The sequence below is a fragment of the Lynx rufus genome, unplaced genomic scaffold (genome assembly GCF_022079265.1).
Source record: "Lynx rufus isolate CCGP_SWC_20201006 ecotype Redwood Valley unplaced genomic scaffold, mLynRuf1.p SCAF_3, whole genome shotgun sequence".
Classification (NCBI taxonomy): Eukaryota; Metazoa; Chordata; class Mammalia; order Carnivora; family Felidae; genus Lynx; species Lynx rufus.
This window is the reverse complement of record NW_025814845.1, coordinates 82,970,866-82,997,305: the sequence shown is the minus strand read 5'-3', so window position 1 is coordinate 82,997,305 and position 26,440 is coordinate 82,970,866. Positions and strand designations below refer to the sequence as shown.

General features: G+C 40.4%; 1 protein-coding gene across 2 annotated transcripts in view; it reads left to right on the top strand.

The window, feature by feature from the left end:
- MANBA (mannosidase beta) overlaps nucleotides 1–26,440 on the top strand; it is a 111,941-nt gene that overhangs the window by 15,615 nt on the left and 69,886 nt on the right. For both annotated transcript variants that reach the window (XM_047090481.1, XM_047090480.1), the window contains exons 2-5: nucleotides 2,116–2,210; nucleotides 6,135–6,240; nucleotides 7,072–7,242; nucleotides 14,191–14,314. In XM_047090481.1, the coding sequence (XP_046946437.1) occupies nucleotides 2,116–2,210; nucleotides 6,135–6,240; nucleotides 7,072–7,242; nucleotides 14,191–14,314 (496 nt within the window). The remainder of the gene's footprint in view (nucleotides 1–2,115; nucleotides 2,211–6,134; nucleotides 6,241–7,071; nucleotides 7,243–14,190; nucleotides 14,315–26,440) is intronic.

Here is a 26,440-nt window from a genome sequence, read left to right as displayed (position 1 = left end):
AGTTCTGTTTGTCTAGAAAAAATGTATCTCAGCAGCTTGCCCTCTCGAACTCAATAGGCAGTTTCCTTCAAGGGGCTGGGAGACAGGAAGGGGAATTGTGCCCTGCAAACCAGATCATCAGCCGGCTCCAAGGCTTAGCAGGCTGACATGTTGCAACCACATTCGCCTTCACACCTTCCTTCTCATGATATTTTTAACTGTATTGGACTAAGTCCACAGTGTAGAGTTATAAATAAGGCTGGGTGGAGACACATGGACAAGCTAATGATTAGGTACCTCTTCAAACCTGTGTCCTTAAATATTTATTCCATGCTTATTCATTGGAGAGGCTGAGTGGTGTGTGTGTGTGGGAAGACAGCAAAGGAAGCAAGTTGGCTGGGCCTGGCACAGCCCATTTAACAGGATAAAACTCACTGTTAATCAGTCCTTAAAAATCAGCTTGGCGATATCAGTTGTTACTAAATCTCATCAACTACACCCTCCCCTAGTAGCTTATTAAAACGTTTCTTCCAGTCAGGAGCAATTTCTGACTTGATACACACCCACCATCTTGATATACACCCCACCGTTTTATAGTATGTCTTACAGATTTGTGCTCCGAGCATGTGCCCAACCGACTATTGCTAACCCAACGTGGTCATTGGTGGAAGTTAGGCAAAATTGGCTTTTCTTTCTCTATCTGGAGTTGCAGTGCAACTTGGCCCTGTCCCAGTTGGAGAAGACCGCACTGTTTCCATCTAGGTGGCTGTGATGTTGTTCACAGAAAGATGACTGAAAAGCTTCACTTACCACTTTCTTTTCTGCCTCCTCGTCTGGGAGATAAAGGGTGGAAAATGAGTAGGAAAAGAAAGACCTAAGTATTACAAAAGGAAGGACCTGGGGTTGGACACTCAGCCAGAACAGTATCTCTGAACACCCGGCAGGCCAGTCGCCTAGGGCAGAGAAATTGACAACCATTTTCAGTAAAAGCCTGGACACTATTTTAGGCCTCATGGGTCAAATGGCCTCAGTCACACCTACTCAACTCGGCAATTTAAAAAAACAATTTAAATGTTTATTTATTTTTAATGTTTATTTGTTTTTGAGAGAGAGAGAGAGGCAGAGCATGAGCAGGGGAGGGGCAGAGAGAGAGGGAGAGAGAGAGAGAGAGAGACAGAATCCGAAGCAGGCTCCAGGCTCTGAGCTGTCTGCACAGAGCCCAATGTGGGGCTCGAACTCACGAACCGTGAGATCATGACCTGAGCCAAAGTTGGACGCTCAACCGACTGAGCCACCCAGGTGCCCCTCAACTCTATTATAGCATGAAAGCTGCCATATATGATTTGTAAAGGAATGGGCATGGTTGTGCTCCAATGAAACTTCATTTATTGACACATGTCCATTCTTAGCTCCCTGGCCAGACGAAATCAGGCCGTGAGCTGCATTTGACCCATGGGTTGTAGTTTGCTGACCTTGTCTAGGAAAATATAGGCAACCTGAAGTTGGTCAGTGTGACGGTGGCTGTGCTGCCTGCGTATTCTCTGCAGAGATCCTTTTGTGCTCACTTGATAAAGCTCAGTGGAAAATAACTTTGGAAATGCTAGGTGAATCCAAGGAGTGGGAGTTTTGCCGAGGTTTGGGTAGTACAGGAGAAGCATTCCCCCTGGAGGCCAGCTGGGATAGTGGCAGAAATGAGCACGGCGAGGATGACAGGGCTATGAGAGACTGAGGGCCTCACTTGGGAAGTGCTGACTTTCATTCTCTGCTAATACCTCGGAGGTTCTGTGTTTGGTTTTAACAAAGGCAGCCGGTCTTCATCTCCACACATGTTCTTATTGATCATGAAACTATATGATTTCTATCTCGAAGAACTTTCATTGAGGCATTTTGTTGGCATTTTTAAAAAACATTTTTTGGTATATTTTAGTTATGTGAATGTTGTTAACTTTGTTGGAAGGGTAATGGTCTCTTAAATGGATGGAGCTTTTAACCTTGAGGATGAGATGTGCCTGCAAATGCATACTCCTAGGCCCAGGATTCATTAATTTTTAGGTGGCAAATAGCTATTGTTAATAATTTATTTCATGTTTATTTATTTTTGCATATTTAATCATCTGCCATGATTTTGATCACCAGGATCCTTACTACAGATTTAATGACCTTAAGTACAGATGGATCTCCTTGGATAACTGGACCTATAGCAAGAAATTTCAAATCCCCTTTAACATTAGGTATGTATGTGTGTGTGTCTATATCTACATCTGTATTTATTTAGTTATTGTTATTGAGCTTTCCTTCTTTCTGTCTCTGGAATAATCTTTTGTTTGTTTAGGCTGCATGTAAGAGAACTGTCAGACTAAAGCCTTGTCCTGTAAAAGTGAATATATAATTTATGTTTTGATTTGTATATAATGGTGCCACTGATCATTAGTCATGAAATTATGTCTTGTTCAGTGGTTTTAATGGAGTCACCTACACCTAGTCAGTTCTCTTATTTGCATTTCCTTCTATGTGTACCCTCCCCTCCCTATAATCAATAGAATGTGTATATTTACAATTTGTCAAGTAGGATCAGAGATCCATCATTTATTCCATGTGGTGTTAACCAGCCATCAAGGCTGTGGCATTGGCCTTATATTATGTTGTGAAGCCACGAGGAAAAACAGTATAATTTCAGTAACGTTCCACATAGCAGAATGTAACCCAGTTATATCTACCGCCATTATTGCTAAATAAAAAAAAATCCTCTGTCCCTTTTGTATGACTTTTTTTGGGTAATTATTTAACAGCCTGCTAAAAGAGAAATAAAACCAGAGTATGGTGCTCAACATCAACATTGCTGTGCTCCATGTTCACGTTTGCAGATAATATTTAAAATATCTCTGTTAAGGGTCCTCTTTCATTTGAATTCAGCATTTCCAAAATGTAAGCAACTGACTGTCCCACTTAAAGCTTCCTTTATATTCGAACAGTCTCATTGCTTCTCTTAATGTAACAACCCTTTTCTGATCCTCTATGCCTGAGGTGTTTTTGGCTTATAATATCTTTTCTGCATCTCTGTATTTAATCTTTTTCTGCGTTCTGTTAATTTCTGCCTATCATTTCTCTCTTTAAGTTTATTTATTTATTTTGAGAGAGAGACAGTGTGAGCAGGGCAGGAGCACAGAGATAGAGAAAGAGAGAGAGAGAGAGAGAGAGAGAGAGAGAGAGAGCCCCAAGCAGGCTCTGCACTGCAACACAGAGCCTGCCGTGGGACTTAAACCCATGACACCCTGAGATCATGACCTGAGCCGAAACCAAGAGTCAGACCCTTAACTGACTGAGCCACCCTGGGACCCCATCTTTTAAAAATTTTTTTATTTTAGAGAGAGAAAGAGTGAGCAGGGGAGAGGCGCAGAGAGAGAATTTTAAGCAGGATCCATGCTCAGCATAGACCCTGACTCGGGACTCGATCCCACAACCCTGGCTGGAATCATGACCTGAGCTGAAATCAAAGTCAGATGCTCAACTGACTGAGCTACCCAGGTGTCCCTCATTTTTCTTGATTCAGCCCCTTTCTCCTCATTTCCAGTTTCCATGTTTGCCTAGGCCTTTGTTAGTAAGTGCCTGCAGTTAGGCCAAAGCTGCATAACTAAATTTCTTGCTTTGTCTTTTTATTCTTCACTCTTTTTTTTTTTAATTTTTTTTAACGTTTTATTTATTTTTGAGACAGGGAGAGACAGAACATGAACAGGGGAGGGTCAGAGAGAGGGAGACACAGAATCTGAAACAGGCTCCAGGCTCCGAGCTGTCAGCACAGAGCCTGACGTGGGGCTCGAACTCACGGACCGTGAGATCATGACCTGAGCTGAAGTCGGCCGCTTAACCAACTGAGCCACCCAGGCGCCCCTATTCTTCACTCTTGTATATAGAAACATTAGACTCATCTTCCCCAAATATTGGTTTTGCCCATGACATTCTTGCTCAAGAACGACAGTGTCTTCCTTTTAATTGGTAAAGCCAGTTTAATCTTATTTGCTTGTGTGTGAAAATACTGCTTAATGTTGCCTATTCCTGTTCCACTTCCTGTGCCCTGCTGCCCTCTTGCCCTGCTGACTTGACCAGATTTCTCCCGTTAGCGCTCTAGCACAAGTCCTGTACCTGCACCTACCATGTTATCTTAATGTTGATGTCGTTTGCACTTCCTTGTTTTGAGTTTGCTCTTCCTCCGGGGTCTACCTTTTACCTAGACATTTTCTACTCATTTAAAAAAAAAAAAAAAGGAACAACTTTATTGAGACCTAATTCACACACTATACATTCACCCTTTTAAAGGATACAATTCAGGGGTGCCTGGGTGGCGCAGTCAGTTAGGTGTCTGAGTTCAGCTCAGGTCAGGATCTCATGGTTCATGAGTTTGAGCCCTGTGTCGGACTCTTGCTGACGACTCAGAGCCTGGAGCCTGCCTTGAATTCTGTATCTTTCCCTCTCTCGCACTTGTGCTGTCTCTTTCTCTCAAAAATAAATAAACCTTTAAAAAAAGTATACAATTCAGTAGTTTTTAGTATATTCAAAGAGTTGTGCCACCATCGATCACTATAATCAGTTTTAGAATTTTCCTCACTTCAAAGAGAAAGCCATACCCATTACCAGTCATTCCCCATTCCCAACGTCCCCACCCCCTCATCCCTATCCCAGCACTAGGCAGCCGCCAATTTATTTTCTGTGGATTTATCTCTTCTGGAAATCTCATATAAATGGAGTTATACAATATGTGGACCTTTGTGACTTCCTTCTTTCACTTAGCATAATGTTTTCAAAGTTCATCCATGTCGTCACATTCACCAGTACTTTATTTCTTTTTATTGCTAAATAATATTTTATTGCATGGTTATACTACATTTATCCTATTCTTCTTTAAGTTCTTGTTTCTTTCTTGAAGTCTTTCCTTGTGACATAAGCTCCGATAGCACATATAGTCTGTCCAACAAGACTGTACTATCAACCAGAAGAGATGGAAAATTTTCTCTTTTTTTTTCCTGTGTTTTTGGCTTGAATGGCAACTAGACTGCAGATTCCTTAAATTCAGAGAGTGTTTTAGTTCCCTGTAAAGCTTAGCAGAGTGCCGAGCCCATAATAGGTATTCATAGATACTTGTTAGTTGGTTAATGTTTTCTCTTAGTGTCAGTAAATGTAGTAGTTTGTGAAAAAAAATTTTTTTTAATGCTGATTTTTGACAGAGGGAGAGTGTGGGGAGGGGCAGAGAGAGAGGGAGACAGAATCCCAAGCAGGCTCTGTGTTGTCAGCACAGAGCCCGATGGGGGGCTTGAATTCATGGACCGCGAGATCATGACCTGAGCAGAAATCAAGAGTTGGACACTCAACCAACTGAGCCACTCAGATGCTCCTGTGAAAATGTCTTATGTCTACTATTTAACTTGATTCTCATAAGTACTTTGTGAAGTCCTAAAAAAAGTCAATGCATTCGGAAATTATAAGCTATGCTCATGACTTTATAAGGCAATTGAAACATTATGGAGAAAGATAAACCAGAGCACTCAACAGAAAAATGTATTAAACCAATACTTATGAAAATTTCATTGGAAATTGAATTTTAAGAATGTGTATTTTCAGGGGTGTCTGGATGGCTCAGTGGGTTAAACATCCGACTTTGGCTCAGGTCATGATCTCATGGTTTGTGAGTTCGAGCCCTGCCTTGGGCTCTGTGCTGACAGCTCGGAGCCTGGAGCTTACTTCTGATTCTGTGTGTGTGTCTCTCTCTGCCTCTCCCCTGCTCTGTCTCTCTCAAAAATAAACATTAAAATTTTTTTAAAAAAGAATGTTTATTTTTTGTGAAATATTTATACCTTTAGTTTTAACTAATAAAAAAGATTTATCAGGGCACCTGGGTGGCTCAGTCGGTTGGTTAAGCATCCGACTTTGGCTCAGGTTATGATCTCGCGGTTCCTGAGTTCGAACTCCGCGTCAGGCTCTGTGCTAACAGCTCAGAGCTTGGAGCCTGCTTTGGATTCTGTGTTTCCCTCTCTCTGTCCCACCCCTGCTCATGTTCTCTCTCTGTCTCAAAAACAAATAAACATTAAAAAAATTAAAAAAAAAAAGATTTATCTAAGCTAATGTTTTACACATCTTGTTTAAAATTTTTTCTCTTTTTTTAGCAAATGGCAAAAAGTAAACCTGATTTTTGAGGGTGTTGATACAGTTGCAGAAATCCTGCTAAATAGTGTTCCTATTGGGAAAACAGACAACATGTTCAAAAGATATGTAAGTATACAGTGACATCAAGTTAAAAGAAACCTCCCTGTATGTGTTTGTGTGTTAATTGTTGTGAGTAGAGAAAGGTAAGTGCATAATTAATTGCCCGTGCAGGTAGGTACAAGCTCTTTGAAGCACTGGGTAAATTACCTTCACACTTGCCACATTGTAGAATGATGAAAACACCACAGACCCTATAGAGTTGTGAAGATTTAATAAGCTAATTATATAAAATGATTGGCACAGTTCTTGGTTCTTGGCACGTGAGAAGTGTTCAACAAATGCTGTTCCCTTCTCTGTTATTTGGTGATCCAGAGTTTCATGAGAATTGACAATTGACAAACTATTAAAAAAGAAAATTCTCCATCCTGTCTGGAATGCTTACATTAAGGTATCATGTTCTCATCTCCCTGCAAGGGTCAACTTTTCAAAACAAAAATAACTTATGACTTAGAAATACATGCTGTTCATACCAGAGAGTCAGGTTGTCCTGAAGCATCTAGGAAATCCTTGGCAGTTCAAGGCCATATGTAAATAGCCAGAGCAGACATTCCAGGGCTAAAGATATTTTCTGCTTGCTCTCTTTGCCTAAGACCATCATCTGTCAGTAAAAATAGAAGGAGAAACCTAGAAATCTACTTTTGGGTAGGAGAATGTGCTCAGTTGTAACCGTAAGCAGGCAACTAAGTTACACTGTTTCAGTGAAGTGCTTTCTTCTGCAAAAAAGGCTAACCCTAAAGATTTCAATTATTTTATGCATCTTTCATACATTTTTGCATATCTATATCTAAAGTTTTACACACGGGCCTGCTTCCACATCTGTTCTTTCCTTTAATGCAGAGCTTTGATATTACCACTGTGGTTAGAAATGTGAACTCCCTTGAGCTGCGTTTCCAGTCCCCAGTGTTGTATGCGGCGCAGCGGAGCAAAGCTCACACTAGCTACTGGGTGCCTCCAGACTGCCCTCCGCCTGTGCAGAAGGGCCAATGCCACGTCAACTTCATTCGAAAGGTAACAGTCTTGCCAATGGAGGGGGCTTTAGCCTTGATGATGGGAGGTGCCGGTGTGGAAAATGCTTGTTTGAAGACACCCGTCGTATTTCAGAATTTGGGCATCTCTTTCCTGTCTGCTTCATGGGATTGAAAACTTGAAATCAGAACCAGAAGATTTATGAATTTTTGTGGAGAATCTTTGCCTTCCTAGGTTTCCATCCTGAAGCATGCTTCAGAACTTAGGTAACAACAGAAAAAGAAGAAAAATAGGTGACTGATACTGTAAGTGCACAAAGTATTTTTTAACATTTAGTTTTATCAAACTTTTCACCAGAATGTGAGGTTCATATGTATTAGTGACTCTTGTTACTGGGAAGCCTTCTGCAAATATTAATATATTTGCTGATGTATTCCAGCATTTTATTGCTAGGTTCTCATATAATCTAACAAAAATGACAAAATCCACAAGGTGATTATTTATTTATATTTTTTGAGTTTCATCTGACTTTAAATGACTTGAGTTTATTCCAATATGTAGTTGGATTTTCTATGTGGCATTTAGTTTTTGTTTTTTTGTTCTTTACAGTTTATTTATTTATTTTGAGAGAGACAGAGACAGTGCAAGTGGAGGAGGGGCAGAGAGAGGGAAAGAGAGAATCCCAAGCGCAGAGCCCGATTCAAGGCTCGAACTCATGAACTGTGAGACTGTGACCTGAGCCGAAACCAAGAGTCAGACACTTAACCAACTGGGCCACCCGGGCGTCCCTGTGGCATTTAGTTTTTAATTTTATTTTTATTTAAGAAATTTTTAATTGTGGTAAAATACGCACAACACACAGTTTGCCATCTTAGCCATTTTTAAGTGTGTAGTTCACTAGTATTAAGTATATTCACTTTGCTGCGAAACCAATCTCAAGAATTGTTTCATGTGGCAAAACTGAAACCCTATACCCATTAAAAACAGCTCCTTATTTTCCCCTCCAGCCAGCCCCTGGAAACCACCATTCTTTCTGTTTCTGTGAGTTTCACTACTCATCTAAGTGGAATCATACTGTCCTATTCGTCACACAAATCCTATTTGGCTTGTTATGCCTGGCTTATTTCACTTAGTGTGATGTTCTCCATGTTGTAGCATGTGTCTGAATTTCCTTCCGTTTTAAGCCTGAATAATATTCCGTTCTATGGAATGGGTCACTGGAGCCTCCGGTGCCCCAGTGCCCCCGGGTCTCTTTGAGACCCTGCTTTCAGTTTTTTTGCATATATCCCAAGAAGTGGGATACTGGAGTGTATGGTAATTCTATTTTTAACTTCTTCAGAAATTGGCATGTGGTTTTAACAACAAATATAATCCTTGGTTTTATTGTGAAGATACAAACTGTATTTTTCCAGTACTTGTTAGCAAAAACCTCAGTTGATAAATTCTGATTATTTACATTAGGTGGCTCTCTTCAGAATGGATGGATTAATCATTAGGTTGTGTTTCCGAAATATAAGTACTAAGGTCAAAATTATACCCCCTCTTGTTTAACTCAACCTAGCTAAAGTTGTGTCAGTACCTTTTTTTTTATTTTTTATTTTTATTTATTTATTTTTAAAATTTACATCCAAGTTAGTTAGCATATAATGCAGTAATGTTTTCAGGAGTAGATTCCAGTGATTCATCCCCTATGTATAACACCCAGTACTCACCCCAACAAGTGTCCCCCTTAATGCCCCTTACCCATTTAGCCCATCCCTCCCCCACAACCCCTCTAGCAACTCTCAGTTTGTTCTCTGTATTTAAGAGTCTCTTATGTTTTGTCCCCCTCCCTGTTTTTATATTATTTTTGCTTTCCTTCCTTTATGTTCATCTGTCTTGTATCTTAAATTCTCATTTGAATGAAGTCATATGATTTTTGTCTTTCTCTGACTGACTAATTTCACTTAGCATAATACCCTCCAGTTCCATCCACTTAGTTGCAAATGGCAAGATTTCATTCTTTTTGATTGCCGAGTAATACTCCATTGTATATATATATACCACATCTTCTTTACCCATTCATCCATCGATGGACATTTGGGCTCTTTCCATACGTGGCTACTGTTGATAGTGCTGCTATAAACATTGGGGTGCATGTGCCCCTTTGAAAGAGCACACCTGTATCCCGTCTTTAAGGACACTTTTAAATTTCAGTTCTGACCTCTATATGGTCTTTCTTTAATCACTTCAAATATTTGGTAGCAATTTGCTTGACTGTTTTAGGTGTAGTATCAGTCTCTTAATATAAGCATTTGCTCCTGTTACTATAAAGGAATCATCTGTAACCGAACACTCAGGTATTCAATGGAATACTATGTACTTATACCTCTGTTTATAATTCATCTCTTGTTTCTGGTCTTCAGCGTCAAGTGGCACCATGGTTTGAATACTAAAGTTTGCACTTTTTCTCTCTCCTCTTCTATCTCTCATCTTCTATCAGAATGAGGACTTCCTGAATCCTAACTTACTTTTCATGTCTTCAATAAAATGATATATATGTTATGCATATATCCATGTAGTATTTTTCCTCTGCCCCCCATTCAGTCTGTGGCATTTAAAACACAGTTTCAGGTTATCCTGATAGAACAAAGCCCTCGTCCCTGAAATCAAGAATCAGACCCATGACTCTGCCCTCACAGTGTGTGGAGCACTAACCCTGGGGCAGACTTGCAGTAATGTTGTGTCTTACTGAACAGTGAATTGTGTCTTACTGTTTCTGGCTATACCGACATGGTCCAGTGGGAAGAGGCCTGAATTGGGAGAGCAAGGCAGGAATCTTAGATCTGAATTCTGGATTTATGACCCATAAAGATCTTAGGGAAGTCCATCGTTTGTGAATGGAGCTAATCCCTTCTCTTCTTGACTGTGTCGGTAAGAGCGTATAGTGAAATAATAATGTGAATGCACTTTGCATACTGTAGAGTGCTATACAGCTATTCAAAATGTAGAGTGGGAGGGGGCTCCTGGGTGGCTCAGTATATTAAGCATCTAATTCTTTATTTCAGCTCAGGTCATGATCTTGCGGTTGTGAGATCCAGCCCCATGTCAGGCTCTTCACTGACAGCACAGAGCCTGCTTGGGATTCTCTCTCTCTCTCTCTCTCTCTCTCTCTCTCTCTCTCTCTCTCTCTCCCCCCCCCTGCCCCTCCCCTGTTCAAGAGCATGCTCTCTCTCTCTTTTTCTCTGTCTCTCTCTCAAAGTAAATAAACATTAAAAAAACAAAATGTAGGGTGGTGTTATTACTTATTTTGGAGACTTATTTCTATAATTATAGACTTCTAAGTGTGTAACTGATTATATGCAGTTAGTGGGGTAGAGATATCAGCACAAACCCCCTCTTGTCTCTGCTTCCTTCTCTGTCCTGCCTGGATGGTGTGACCTCTCACTTCAACTACTCTCTTAGCTATATTCTCCACCATCCTCCTTGTTTTCCACCTACATCTCTGGACGTTCCTTCTAAGTTGCTTTATCCAGATCAACCTCCCCCTCTTGGAAGTTATATTATTCATGCTTCTTTCTGTTATAGTTCCGTCTCTCATTTTATACCCTGTCTAGACTATCTCATTTAGCTTCACTTCTTCAATAACCAGTCGAATTTCTAATGACTTCTAATATTGTATCTTCAGTCCAGACTTCTCTTCAATTCCAGACCTTATACTGGATTGCCTATCTGGCATCTTCACCTGCCCGATTCCTGGGGACCTAAAGATTCAGGATGTCCAACACTGTTCTTGGATCTAAACCCTTCTCCCAGGGCTCCCTGTCTGGCTGAATGGAATGCCATCCAGAACAGTTGCTAAAGCCAGAAACCTAAGAGTTATTTTTGGTAACTCCCTCTCTCTCTTTTCCCTCCTCCAACACACCACTGAGTCATTTTGACCATGTGGACATTATGACTTTAATAGTTCCTAAATCTTCCCATGCTGTATTTCTACTACCATGCTTGAGTTCAATCTATAATAATTTCTTGCATGAAATATTGCCCTGACCACCTAACTGGTATCCTGCAACCTCATTTGCCTTCCTCCAATTAATTTTCTACAGAACAGCCAGAACGTTCTTTTCAGACAAAAATCATTACAGCACTCCCTTCTTAAAACTCTTCAACAGCTTCTCATTGCCTTTAGGCTAAAGTAATGGGTCTTAGTTCTGTCTGGCTCATGCCCACTTCTCCAGTTTTCTCTCTGTCTCTTCCCATCATTCCCTCTTCATCTCCTGCAATGTACCATAGTTTCTTGCACCTCAAGGCTTTTGTACATGCTGTTCCTTCTGAAAAGGATGCTTTTACTTCCTTCTCCCCTAAACACACTGGACAAATGGTACTTACCCTTCAGATCACCATGTAAAAGTCACTATTATTCAGGGAAACTTGTTCTGACACCCCCCACCCCCCGCCATTATACTGTCCCCTGTCGACGTCTTTTGCATTTGTGATTGTTTATTCAATACCTGAGTTTCCTGCTGTACTGTGAGCACTGTAAACAGAAGGACTGTCTGTTTTGTATACTGATGTACTTCCAGCCTGAAACAAAGAAGGCAGTTCACAAATATTTTTTGAATAAGTGAAAACTTTTATTTGGAGAAGTTGTATGAATAGGAGTGATTTGTAGCCCTTGGTGGGGAAAATAGTCTGCCTTATAAGATGTTGAATATTTTTGCCCTCCTCCTTATTCCTGTCTCTAAGAAAGGAATTGTGTACCTGAATGAACTTATAAACTGTTCAGTAAATAACCCCAAGATGATTTTCATTCCAAACATGAGAATCTGATACAAATGTGGATGCTATGAAGTAGTTTTAATTCTTTGTTTGTCTCTGTAGTGGAAACTAATTTATCTCTCTCTTAGATAAATACAGATCTTATGAAATAATACTTTTTTTTTTTTTTTGAGAGAGAGAGGGCACAAGCCAGGGGGAGAGTGGCAGAGGGGGAGAGAGACAGAGACAGAGACAGAGAGAGAGACAGAGACAGAGACAGAGAGAGAATCTAAAGAGGCTCAGTGCTGAGCATGGGGCTTGATCCCACTACCTTCAGATCATGACCTGAGCTGAAATCAAGAGTCAGAGTTGGATGTTCAACTGACTGAGCCACCCAGGCACCCCAGCAAATAATACTTTAAATGAGAACAGTTTGCCAATTCCTCGGGCTCTGTTCTACAAATGTTCCATTCAGAAAAATCTCAGTACTCCCTCTTCCTCTGGTGCTTATTCCTTTTTATTTATTATTATTATTTTTAATTTTTTTACATTTTTTATGTTAAATATAATTTATTGTCAAATTGGTTTCCATACAACACCCAGTGCTCATCTCAACAGGTGTGCTTATTCCTTTTTAAAAGCTGAGCTCATAACCTCACATATTTGATTATCTTTATTTTTAAATGTTTCCTCATTTTTTATAGTTATTGCATTTAAATAGAATATTCTTTATGGTATTAAATTTAAATACAATGCTAGGTTCAGAGATATTTTGGAGAAGTTTAAAGAGTGACTAATTGTGTTGCTTCAGTATCATATGCTTTTGAAGAATAAATGTACATAATCAGATTTATGTTCTTAAAACATTTCTGCCAAATTTAACTATGTTGCATAGGTTCCTATATGAGTTATTGTATTAGTTACCTACTGGTGTATAACAAATTATGCCCAAACTTACCAGCTTAAAATAACATTTTTTATCATAGTTTCTATCAGTCAGGAATCTGAAAGTGACTTAGCTGGGTGCCTCTGGTTCAAGGCCAGTCATGAGGTTACAGTCAAGCCAAGAAAGGACCAGGGCTGTGGTGATCTCATGGCTCTACTAGGTCTGAAGTGTCTGTGCCTCAGTTCACACATGTGGTCATCAGTAGGCCTCAGATTGGCTTCTAAACTCGCCATGTGGGCCTCTCCACTGAGCTGCCTCACAACATGGCAGCTGGCTTCCCTCATGGCTAGGAGAGAGCAACAGTGAGCACCTAAAACAGAAACTGCAGTTTTTTTTATAACTTGGTTTTGGAAACGATATCACCTCTGCTGTATTCTCTTGGTTGGAAGTGATTCACTAGGTCTAATCCATACTCGAGGAGAGGGGATTGCATAGGGCATGAATACCAGGAGGGAATCATTGTAGGCCATTAAAAAAAATTTTTTTTAACGTTTATTCATTTTTGAGAGACAGAGAGAGACAGAGTGTGAGGGGGGAGGGCCAGAGAGAGACACACACACAGAATCCGAAGCGGGCTCCAGGCCCTGAGCTGTCAGCACAGAGCCCGATGCAGGGCTCAAACTCACAAATTGTGAGACCATGACCTGAGCCGAAGTTGGACGCTTAACTGACTGCGCCACCGAGCACCCCAATTGTAGGCCATTTTAGATGCTCCATATGGGACACACACATATACACAGAGTATGGACTTAATTGTATGTCTCCCCTGAGTTTTTATGTTGAAGTACTAATCCCCAGTGGCTGAAAATCTACCTTGTTTGGAGATAAGGTCTTTAAAGAGGTGATGAAGTTAAAGTGAGACCTTTAGGGTGGGAGATAGTCCAATATGAATGATGTCCTTGTTTGGAGATAAGATCTTTAAAGAGGTGATGAAGTTAAAGTGAGACCTTTAGGGTGGGAGATAGTCCGGTATGAATGATGTCCTTGTAAGAAGAGGAAATGCATGTGTGTGTGTGTGCATGGAAAAAGACTGTGAAAACACAGTGAGAAGGTGACCCTCTGTAAGCCCAGGAGAGAGGCTTCAGAGGAAACCAAAGCTTCCCCCACTTTGATGTTGGATTTGCCAGGCTCTAGAACGGTGGAAGAGTAAATTTCTGTTGTTGAAGCCACTGGTCTGTAGTATTTTGTTATGGCCACCCTAGCAAACTAATATGCATGCATATAATATTTTAAAAGAAAAAGCTTTTCACAGTTGTTTAAATGTCATGGTAATTGGAATGCATCTTTTCCCCCCCTGGAAATTACAGGAGCAGAGTTCATTTAGTTGGGACTGGGGGCCGTCCTTCCCTACCCAGGGCATCTGGAAAGATGTCAGAATCGAAGCCTATAATATTTGTCATCTGAACTTCTTCACGTTTTCCCCTATCTACGGTAAGCTAAGAGATGTGCTTTCTTGTTTGTCTTTTTTGAGCCTCCTCTATGTTATAAGCATTGGGTTTATAATCTGAAGATATAGATATACTTTCCAGAAGTTCATTTAAAAAGAATTGGGGGGGACATTAAATTTCTATGTGTGAAAAATACACACAGACTGTGATTTGTCATGAAAATTTACAGTATAAAGCAGGAAGGAGGTAGATAGATACTTTTAAACATATTTCGAAAAGAAGATGAGAGAAAGCCAGAGTAGCTCTGGGTTTTTCTGAGCTAAGTGTTCCTTCTAAAAGGCCTGCTGTTTTGTGCTCCTCCCTGCGGCCTCTGTCCCCGCTTTGAGAACTTCACTGTGCTGAGGTCTTGATTTGCTTCGATCACTGCGCGTTTTCTCCTCTGAAGGCCATGCCACACTAGCCTTGTTAAGAGTTGAAAATAAACCGGAACGCACACAGAGCATACAGAAAATTTTGTAAGATAAAGAATACTACTTTCTCAGCCAAAGGAATGATTCCCAAGACAGGAGCACTGAATAAAATGTCAGAAATTTCACTGAGGTCCACGAATCCATGAAAAGCCGGTCAGATATTTTTGTTGAGTTGTTTGCCCAGCACTGTGTTTGTTTGTTTGTTTGTTTAGAAAGGAACTAGAGTTAGTATACTCGTGCCTGCACATTGGTGGAGATAAGGGAGGGAAGATATGAACAGTTACACCAAACAAGACTGTGTAATAACTTTGTGGGGTGGGACGCTGGTAGTTCAGAAGATCAAAGATCAGTGAGGATTTGAGAAGTCAGGGAAATCGGTGAAGGGGGATCTTGAGTGATACCTTGCGAGGCTCGGTCCAGTTACGTGCAGGCCTAACTGGATGGAATCAGCAAGCAAGAATGTGGCGGTGTGTCTGTGTAAGAGTCCTGGTGACCTGACATTGCTGTTCCATCCAGCCAAATCAGTCTTGTAAAGGCAGAAGACAAAAAAAAAGCAAATCAGAGATGGTTGATAATTGAGGTTGTTAGGTGCTGCTGGCATTTTTAAATGTTAAAAAGGCATGAAAAGACGCAGTTTAAATTGCGTGTGCAAATGTGGCTGCCCACAGCTCTCTAGTTTAGTGCTTCTAAAGTATTCAGAGGTATGACTTGAACTGAGTTCTGCTACTAAAATCAAAGGATGGTTCATTCTTCCCCATCCCCACCAATATTTTTTTCTCAGGTATATAATAAAATCCAGTGTGAGGAGAGGTCTGATTTCGCAAGAAGTTATTTATTTCATTGTTTTGAAGCTTAATCAGTGTTTTGGGTGGTTTGCAAGAAGTGCTATGAATACTAAATACCCTGATATCTGAAAACATTTGAATATCACTGCTCTAGTTTAATTTAAAATTTTGAATATGAAGCTAAACATTTCTTCCTGAGTATGAGTCATTAGAGTTCAGTTTATTAGTCACTAGTGACTGGGTGAATTTTGTCTGGATTAAATAAACTTAAATGAGGTTTAAAATTTAATTTAGATTCAGTGTAATCAATTCCCCGTGTCAACTACATTTTTCCTATTTTGTGACTGCAGTATATTTCATACTTAACATATAGAAAAATGTTTCCTGTTCATAGGATATGCCCTGTGCATATCAAGCAGTAATTCTTATATTTCTGATTAATTTTATAGACTTCAATTTGGTTATTTGATGTAATAAAGACAATTGAAGCATAAACACGTAAAAGTGAGATGAAGAACTTCCTTTAGGAATTTTTTCCAGAATTTTTTTTTTTTCAATTTTTCTTTGAAAGACAGCAATCATCCCTGAAATCAATAGATATTTAAAAGTTGAAAAATAATGGGATGCCTGGGTGGCTCTGTTGGTTAAGTGTCTGACTTCAGCTCAGGTCATGATTTCACGGTTCGGTTTGTGAGTTTGAACCCCATATGGGGCTCTCTGCTGTCAGTGCAGAGCCTGCCTGGGATCCTCTGTCCTCTCTCTGCCCTCCCGCCCCCCCCCCCCCCCGCCCCATCATGCACACACACTTTCTCTCTCTCAAAATAAAAAACACGTTTAAAAAAAGAGAAAGTTGGAAAATAATAAAGAGAATAAGCTAATATTTTTATGCATTTATCTGGTACATAATTTGAGGCAGGCATTGTGAGAGGCACTAAAAGTTTTTTATTTTTTTATTTTTAATTTTTTAATGTTTTATTTTTGAGAGAGAGACAGACAGAGTGCGAGCGGGGAGGGGCAGAGAGAGAGGGAGACAGAATCTGAAGCAGGCTCCGGGCTCTGGGCTGTCAGCACAGAGCCTGAAGAGGGGCTCAAACTCACGGACCGTGAGATCATGACCTGAACTGAAGTCGGACATTTAACCCACTGAGCCACCGAGGCGCCCCAAGTTTTCTTTAAAGGATTAGTTTGTAGTTAAAACCAGATACATGTATTTTTTCTTTAAAATCAAATCTTTTACTTTTTAAAATTTAAGCATGAAATGAGGTTGGTCAGAACCAAAGCAAACAGTGGCTATCTCTGGGTAATAGTGCTACACACAGTTTGTATTTTATTCTTCTGCTCAACTGTCTTTTCCAGATTTCTATGCTGAGCTTATATTGTTTCTGTAGTAAGGGAAGAAAGCAGTTAAGAGACTCTATTTAGTAATTTCAGCCAACTCATTAGGAAAGGCTAAACGAATTTGACTGTGTGGCACTTTCTGCTTTCTCCCTGCTGAGGCTACAAAAAGATCACCTTTTTGCTTCTCCAAATGTTCAAATCATTTCTGAATTTAAAATTGGTGAGTTTACCACTGAAGAGCAAATGACCAACCACACTCCCCAGTTTAATTGTGTGCAGAAAAAAGGCTCTTTATTTTTTGAAAATTAACTTGAAATTCTTGTGAGTTAGTTTACTTTATGTATGTAATAAATGTATCATTATATATATATTTTTTCCTTCTCCACATTCTCAGTCCTTATGATGGAGGTTTCTAAACTTCATTTTTCAGTATTCTGTAGTCATTTGTTTGATTTTGCCCTAACCTCAGCTTCCTCAATGATTTTCACATATTCTTAATTTTTAACATAGTAAGAACAAATTTATATTTGAAAAAAAATACTGAGGTCAAAGGAAAGCAAGAATTACTCCTGTTATATCTTAACTCTTGCCATTTATCTAGATATTTAAAGGTACCAATTCATTGATGTGACTTTCTTTAAAACCTTATTAGAAAATATTTATTTGAATAATTCCTCCTTAGCCCTGAAATATTCTAATTCAGGTTTTATTTTTTTTATCATTAAAAAAGATTTTTTTCAATGTTTATTTATTTTTTTGAGAAAGAGAGAAACAGAGTGTGAGCAGGGGAGGGGCACAGGGAGAGCGAGACACAGAATCACAAGCAGGCTCCAGGCTCCGAGCTGTCAGCACGGAGCCCAATGTGGGGCTCAAACCCATGAGCCAGCCGTCAGATCATGACCTGAGCTGAAGTCGGCCGCTCAACCACTGAGCTGCCCAGGAGCCCCTCTAACTCAGCTTTTATTTTATTTTTTATTTTTTTTATTTTTTTAAATTTTTTTTTTTAACGTTTATTTATTTTTGGGACAGAGAGAGACAGAGCATGAACGGGGGAGGGTCAGAGAGAGAGGGAGACACAGAATCGGAAACAGGCTCCAGGCTCTGAGCCATCAGCCCAGAGCCTGACGCGGGGCTCGAACTCACGGACCGCGAGATCGTGACCTGGCTGAAGTCGGACGCTTAACCGACTGCGCCACCCAGGCGCCCCGTCTAACTCAGCTTTTAAATAGCAGTAGCTGTTCTAGGCACCCACATTTTCAGTGTTCTGGACAGTGAAAGACTGACTCTGGTGCAGAAAAGGGAAGCTCAGATGTTTTTTACTGGGTGTAGAAACCCAGCAAGATTCTCCTGTTCTTTTCTCTAGGGAAGGGGTGGAAGAAGGCCCTGCTGGGGGAGGGGAGGGGGAAAGTCTGGCTGGACCTGGGTTTCCAAGGGGTGTGGGAAGGAGAGTTAGGGAGAAGATAGCTGGTAGGGGTGGATGCCCCAATTCCAAAGATTAGGATATTTATAAGCGAATGATGTGGCCCAAACTGCAGGCCCTGCGTGGCAGCAGTGGGTGCTGGTGGTGGTGTCTGTGCGAGAGACCCAGAGACAAAGTGAGAGAGGGGGAGAGAAAGAGATACATATATTCATTTGTTGATCATCTTCTCCATGCTAGGTCTTTCATATGTGTAATCATATTTGTAATATTTGTGAATCGTTCCCATTATGCCCCAAAATTTATTAGGCAAGGATGATCGTCTGGTCTTACGAGCTTTTCATAAGCTTACTTACACACATTAAGTCCAAATTATGTAAGTGTGTTCTGATGAAATGCTACATTGTTTAATCTTTCATTACCACAGTCAGAAAGAAAAAAAAAAAACAGCACAGAGGTGTTTTTAGTATGTGAACCCTCCTCTTGAGCTGAGGTGAGCTGTACATCTTTGACCTGTGTGTAGGCGCTTCCATCCTACCCAGAAATGCTGCCATCTCCCACCCTATCCAAATTTACTTGCTGCCTCAGCCTAAAGCACCCACTCCTTCCAACTCAGAAACCTAGCCTGTGAGTTGGAGAGGTGAGTTTAGCTTTTGGTTTGACCTTGGCCTGCCCAGCAGAAGCCTGTGTTGAAGGTCATTGCAGCCCTTTGCGTATAGTGAATATAATATTACAATAAAGCAAAGATTTGTCAATCTTGGTTAATGCAATCTTTTTGAATGCATTCATTTTGCATCACTTTCTCATTCCTCTTTGAATTACTTTATTCATCAGATAACAGCATTTACCCTTGAAAATATCTTTATGGGTAGGTAGGTTGCTTGAATGATCTCTCCTGTGATTAGCTACCTTGTTGCCTGAGTAGATTTTTTTGCCCTGGAATTTACCAATTTATCCTTGTTTGGGGGAGATTTTGCTTTGTGTCTCTTTTGCTTTAGTTTCCTCTTTGAGGATTTTGTCCTGCTGAGTAAGCAAGGAGATCTTGCTGCTTGGTAAAGAAGGGGAAGACAGCTGTTGTAACTAACTGTGAGCCTCCCTTTCTGGCTAATGCAAGCTGTTCGTTCTTTGAAAAGCAGCTGCGGAAGGCTGTTCTATAATCCTAGCAGGAACGCAGGGAAATATCCTATGTTTGAATTTAAATATTCGGTGGCTTGGTCATTTCAGCTTGTTGTCATTACTGTTTCTTCACTGCAGCTTTTCATCACCTATTAAAGATGTAAGGAGCAAGCGGGCAGAAGGAGGAGCTGTTAGATGCTCAGCAGGGTGAAGCTAATCAAGGCAGCTATCTTTGAATAGCTTTTTCCCCCCAATGAGATGAAGCATCGTTTTTCATCTTACATAAGCAACCTATCATTCTTTGCAGATCCTTCCCATGCTGACCCGAATGTTCTTCCATTTCATTGCTAGTTCTTAACCCCCCAGACGCCATCGTGTGTTCCTAACCATGACCTTTGGATATATTTTGTTCCTCTAAGTAGGTTTACCATCTTGCATTTTTTGGTTGGGGTATAATTTATAGGGCCTGTCAAGGTTTACAGACAGTACATAATTCAAGAAATCTACTTCTACTGTTTGATGCTCCCATAACTGTTGTTATGCTTTTATGAGATAGTTTAGGTTACAAAGATGGTATTTTGACAAATGAAGAAACCGTGGCAACATGTAATTATGAATTAGGAGAGGGTCAGACACATTCTCTATGTTTGTAGATTTCAGTGTTCTTTTTCACAGACCCTTTTTTATTAAGAGGCTAACATTTTAATGTTACATTCTCCCCCAAATGCTTTGTTTCACATTGAATGTACCTTATATTTCGACTTAAGATTCTGAAAGGGCTTTGCTTTGTTTTTTTATCATTTTATTTTATGTTTTTCATTATGATAAGTGTACTCTTTAATCCCCATCACCTATTTCACATATCCCCCCACCCACCTCCCCTCTGGTAGCCATCAGTTTGTTCTTTATAGTTAAGAGTCTGTTTTTTGGTTTGTCTCTCTCTCTCTCTCTCTCTTTTTTCCTTTGCTCGCTTGTTATGTTTCTTAAATTCCACATATGAGTAAGATCATATGGTATTTGTCTTTTTCTGCCTGACTTATTGTGCCTAGCTCCATCCATGTTGTTGCAGTTGGCAAGATTTCATTCTTTTTATGGCTGAGTAATATTCCAGTGTGTGTGTGTGTGTGTGTGTGTGTGTGTGTGTGAGAGAGAGAGAGAGAGAGAGAGAGAGAGAGAGACCACCTTTTCTTTATCTATTCATCTGTCGACGGACACTTGAGCTGCTTCCATAGTTTGGCTGTTGTAAATAATGCTGCTATAAACATAGGGTTGCTTGTATCCTTTGAATTAGTGTTTTTGTATTTTTTGGGTAAATACCCAGTAGTGTGATTCCTGGATCATAAAAGTACTTTTGCTTTTGGTTTTCCTCATTGCTCATATACAGATTTCAATCCCTGCGTGCCTGCTAGTGTCTTTCTCTTTGGCAGGTGTTTCTGTGAGAGATGTATGCAAGGTGGAGAACATTATACTAGGAAACATGGGCCCTCTATTTGTCCTTTGGCTCTGGAGCTTTTGAGCTAGGTTCTATAGGTCTCAGGAACCTCATCTACAAAGTGATGAGGAGATTGCCAGGTTTCTTCTGCCTTTGACATTCCATGGTTCTTTTCCTGTGATTTGTAAGTTATGGCAGTAATTACAACCAAGTGAGGGTATAAGTATGGAAGAATTCAGTTTTTCTTGAAGCTAGACACATGACTACGTAAAGACATTGATACTTGTGGCTTAATTATAATCAGTTAAAGTTTAGGATATGGTTTGAGAATATTTTTGGTAGTTGTGTACGCACTTGAATTGAAATAACTCAGCTATCTCTTATTTTTCTTTTTTAAAAAATGTTTTAATGTTCATTTATTTTTGAAAGAGAGAAACAAAGCATGAATGGGGAAGGGCAGAGAGACAGAGAGGGAGACACAGAATCTGAAGCAAGCTCCAGGCTTTGAGCTGTCAGCACAGAGCCCAATGTGGGGCTCAAAGTCGAGAATGAGGAGATCATGACCTAGGCTGCAGTTGGACCCTCAACCAACTGAGCCACCCAGGCGCCCCAGCTATTTCTTATTTTTCTACTTCCATGTCGTGTTATACTTCTTTTTCCCTCTTAGACAACTGTGAATAAAGCTGTTTTCTTGCTTTTTTTAAAAAAAAGATGCTATTTTTAAGTAATCTCTACACCCAACAGGGGCTTGAATTCACAATGCTGAGATCCAGAGTTGCACGCTCTATTGACTGAGCCAGCCAGGCAACCCAAGCTGTCTTCTTTTTTTTCTGACCACATCTTGACAAAGAAGTAGACCATATAGGAATATAAAAGGAGCTGGCATATTTTAGAGAATTTTAAGGTTAACGTATTGGCCATATTTACACAAATTGGAGTTGTCTTGAAGGTTGTTTGCATGAAGAAGCAGCACGCATCATTCTGTGTGTGTAGCTGCCTATGCTTTGTACAAATTTCCACCCAAGTCAGACTCATGTTTGTTTTTTTTTATTAAAAAAATTTTTTTTAGTGTTTATTTTTGAGAGAGAGAGAGAGAGAGAGAGAGAGAGAGAGAGAGAGAACACAAATGGGGGAGGGGCAGAGAGAGAGGGAGACAGAGAATCAGAAGCAGGCTCAAGGCTCTGAGCTGTCAGCACAGAGCCTGACGCAGGGCTCAAACCTGAACCATGAGCTCAAGACCCGAGCTGAAGTCAGCCGTTTAACTGACTGAGCCACCCAGGTGCCCTGTTTGTTTGTTTGTTTGTTTACTTGTTTGTTTTTAAAGAGGCCTCCCCGGGGGCGCCTGGGTGGCTCAGTCAGTTAAGCATCTGACCCTTGGTTTCTGCTCAGGTCGTGATCTCATGGTTTGTGAGATTGAGCCCTGCATTGGCTCTGTGTGCTGACAGCATGGAGCCTGCTTGGGATTCTCTCTCTGTCCCGCTTTCTCTGCCCCTCCCCTGCTCATTCTCTCTCTCTCAAAATAAATAAATAAACTTACAATAAAAAGGTAAAGAGACCTCGCTGAATCAGCTTTGGAAAAATTTGAAAATGAGGCAGTGGCCAGAACCACACTTCCTGCCATCCTCTGGGTTGCTGCCTGATTGAGGTTACATGGAACACACCGTAGACTGCAGTCTCTTCTTCAGGGAGCAGGACATCAGCGAGGGCATCACTGAGTCTTTCGGCCTGGGGAGGCCTCAAGTTGTAGAGAAAACAGGTCAGTCTTGCCTGTCTACCCTGTTTTAATAGAATTCCCCTATTGTTTGGGCCCAGAGTTGATTCGTCAGGATGAGGAGAGGATATACAACTGACTTGGTGTGATAGGGAAGGAGACCTGATTTGGAGGCAGTTAATAGTTTTTCTTCTTAACTGTCCCCATCCCGGTACTTTCCGTTTTTGGAATTATTTGCATTCCACTTCAGGAGAGCTGGGGAGTCATAGGCATCGTTCGGCATTTTTTTAGTCTCCTTCTTTTGTTGATTTTTGTTTTATTTTTTATTTTATTTTTTGATTGAAGTATAGTTGACACACGTTACATTATTTTTACGTGTACAGCATTGTGATTCAGTAAGTCTATATGTTGTGCTATGCTCCCCACAAGTGTGGCTACCATCTGCCACTATTCCACACTATTACAGTACTATTGACCATATTTCCCATGCCGTACCTTTTCTCCCGTGACTTATTCATTTTATGATGGGAAGCCTGTATCTCCCACTCCCCTTTATCCACTTTGCAACCCCCTCTATGAACCCCTGCCCCTCTGGGAACCATCAGTTTGTTCTCTGTATTCATGTATCTGTTTTTGCCTTTTGTTTTGTGTTTTAGATTCCACATATAAATGAAGTCATACAGTATTTGTTTTGCTCTGTCTGATTCATTTCACTTAGCATGGTACCCACTAGGCCCATTCTTTTTTGTGGCTGAGTAGTATTCCATTATACACACATATATACAGTGTCTTCTTTGTCTATTCATCCATCAGTAGACATTTAGATTGCTTCCATATCTTGGCTGTTGTAAACAATGCTGCAGTAAACATAGGGTGCATATATCTTTTCAAATTAGTGATTTTGTCTTCTTTGGGTAAATACCCAGTAGTGGAATTATTGGATCGTATGGTATTTATATTTTCAACTGTTTGAGGAAACTCCATACAGTTTTCCACAGTGGCTTCACCAATTTACATTCCCACCAACAGTGCACAAGGTTTTTTGTCTACATCCTCACCAACACTTGTTATTTCTTATCTTTTTGATTCTAGCCATTCTGACAGGTGTGGGATGATACCTCATTGTGTTTTATTTGCATTTCCATGGTGATGAGTGATGTTGACCATCTTTTCATGTGCCCATTGGCCATCTGTATGTCTTTTTTTGAAAAATGTCTGTTTGGGTCCTCTGCTTGTTTTTAATTGGATTATTTCTTCTTTTTTGGTGTTGAGTTGCACATGTTCTTTATATATTTTGGATATTGACCCCTTATAGGAGATTTCATTTGTGAATATCTTTTCACATTCAGTAGCTTGCTTTTTTATTTTTGTGCAAAAGCTTTTTATTTTTATTTATTTTTCCAAGTTTTTTTCCCCAAGTTTTTATTTAAGTATTAGTTAACATGTAGTGTAATATTAATTTCAGGAGTATTATTTAGTGATTTATCACTTACATATAATACCCAGTGCTCATCACCCACTTAGCCCGACCCCCGCCCACCTCCCCTCCAGCCCTCCAGCAGCCTTCAGTTTGATCTCTATGGTTAGTGTCTTGGGGTGTCTGGGTGGCTCAGTCAGTTAAGTGTCCAACTCCTGATTTTGACTCAGGTCAGGATCTCAGGGTTGTGGAATTGAGCCCTGCATCTGGCTCTGCACTGAGTGTGGAGCCTCCTTGGGATTCTCTCTCCCCCTCTCTTTCTGCCCTCCCCCCAAAATAAATAAATAAACACTAAAAAAAGGAAGAGTCTCTTATGGTTTGTCTCCCTCTCATTTTTTTCCTTTCGCCTACGTTCATCTGTTTTGTTTCTTAAATTCCACATATGAGTGAAATCATATGATATTTGTCTTTCTTTGACTGACTTATTTTGCTTAGCATAATATACTCTAGCTCCATCCACATTGTTTCAGATGGGAAGATTTCGTTCTTTTTGATAGCTAAGTAATATTCCATTGTACATATATGTGTATGACTGAGCCACCCAGTGCCCCTAAAAATGGGTCTTAGTTTATAAAAGGGAGCTCCCCTTAACTAGAAAGTTTCTAGAAACTAGAAACAGGGTTATATATTTTTAAAGTAGCAAGTAGGGGCACCTCGGTGTCTCAGTTAGTTAAGTGTCTGACTTTGGCTTAGGTCATGATCTCACATTTCGGGGATTCAGCCCCCGTGTTGGGCTCTATGCTGAAAGATCAGAGCCTGGAGCCTGCTCTCCTGGAGCCTGGATTCTGTGTCTTCCTCCTCTCTGCCTGTCCCCTGATTGCGCCCTGTCTCTCTCTCTCTCAAAATCAAATAAACATTAAAAAAAAAAGTTTGTTTTTTTAAAAAAAAATTTTTTTAACGTTTACTTATTTTTGAGACAGAGAGAGACAGAGCATGAACAGGGGAGGGGCAGAGAGAGAGGGAGACACAGATTCTGAAACAGGCTCCAGGCTCTGAGCTGTCAGCACAGAGCCCAACGCGGGGCTTGAACTCACGGACCGTGAGATCATGACCTGAGCCAAAGTCAGATGCTTAACCGACTGAGCTACCCAGGCGCCCCAAAAAGTTTTTTTTTTAAAGTAGCAAGTAAAAAGAAGTGACCAGGTAATACCAGGAAAATTATTGATGATTTAAGACTCTACATGTGCTTTGTGAAACTAAATTACTTAAATTCTCCAGGGCTTCTGGAAGGAAAGGTTGTATTCCATTTGTAAGAAGAGGAGAGGGCAAAATATGTTAGTATAGTGTATCTGGTGATAACACGATAGGCTTGTAAGTCTTCATATTGGGTTTTTACATTCTGTAGCCTTAGTTTTTTCAGTTAGTGGCACCTAAGGAACTTAACTAGATGAGCCCCAGAGAACTGATGATTTACTTTAGAGCTTTCTGTGTTAGAAGCAATAGAGACTGCCAGTAACCTTTGGGAATTACACTATTTGTCTCCTGTCAGAGGCCCTTAGAAGCAGCTGATTTTCCACTGAACAGGAAGTAATAGGAAACGTCCAAGGAGTCAGCTCGAACGTGGTGGTTATTAGTTGGTAGGAGGTACCTAGAGGGCAGAACTAAAATCTTCAGGTGGAAATTAAAGAAAAGGGGATTTCAAATCAATGTGAAGAATGACTTTACAATAGTCAAGGCTAGCAAAAGGGAAGGCTATTTTGTGAGGCAGAGGCTTTTTTTTTTTTTCATTACAGATATTAGATTAGAATAGTCTTTTGGGGGAAATATTTTAGGTGAACTTTTTCTGTAAAGATTCAGATAGTAAACGTTGTAGTCTTTTGGGGGGCCAAATGTCTTTGTTGTAACTACTTAACTCAGCCATTGTAGTGCAAAGGCAACAGAAGACAACATGTACACAAATGAGCGTGGCTATTGTCATAGCCTGCTTGGCCTGTCTTAACAAAATACCATAGACCGGGTGGCCTCAACAAGATATTGAAAGCTGGGAAAGCGAAGATCAAGGTGCTGGCTGGTGGGTTTGTAGTGATGGCTCTCTTCCTGGTTTGTGTCCTCACATGATTGGGATGCTGGAAAGAAAGAAAAGGAAGGAAGGAGGGAAGGAAGGAACGAAGGAACAAAGGAAGGAAAACGAAGGAAGGAAGGGAGGGAGGAAGGGAAAGAGGGAGGAAGGAAGGAAGGAAGGAAGGAAGGAAGGAAGGAAGGAGAGATGGAGGGAGGACAAGAAGGAGGTAGATCTTTTTCTCTTATAAGGCCATAGACCTATCAGATTAGGTCCTCAGCCTTGTGACTTCATTTAACTTAATTACTTCCTAAAGACCTTACCTCCAGATACAATCATATTGGGGGGTTAGGGCTTCCACCTATGAATTTTGGGGAGGTGGGGAACACAATTCAGTCCAATAAAGTTTTATTTGTTAAAACAG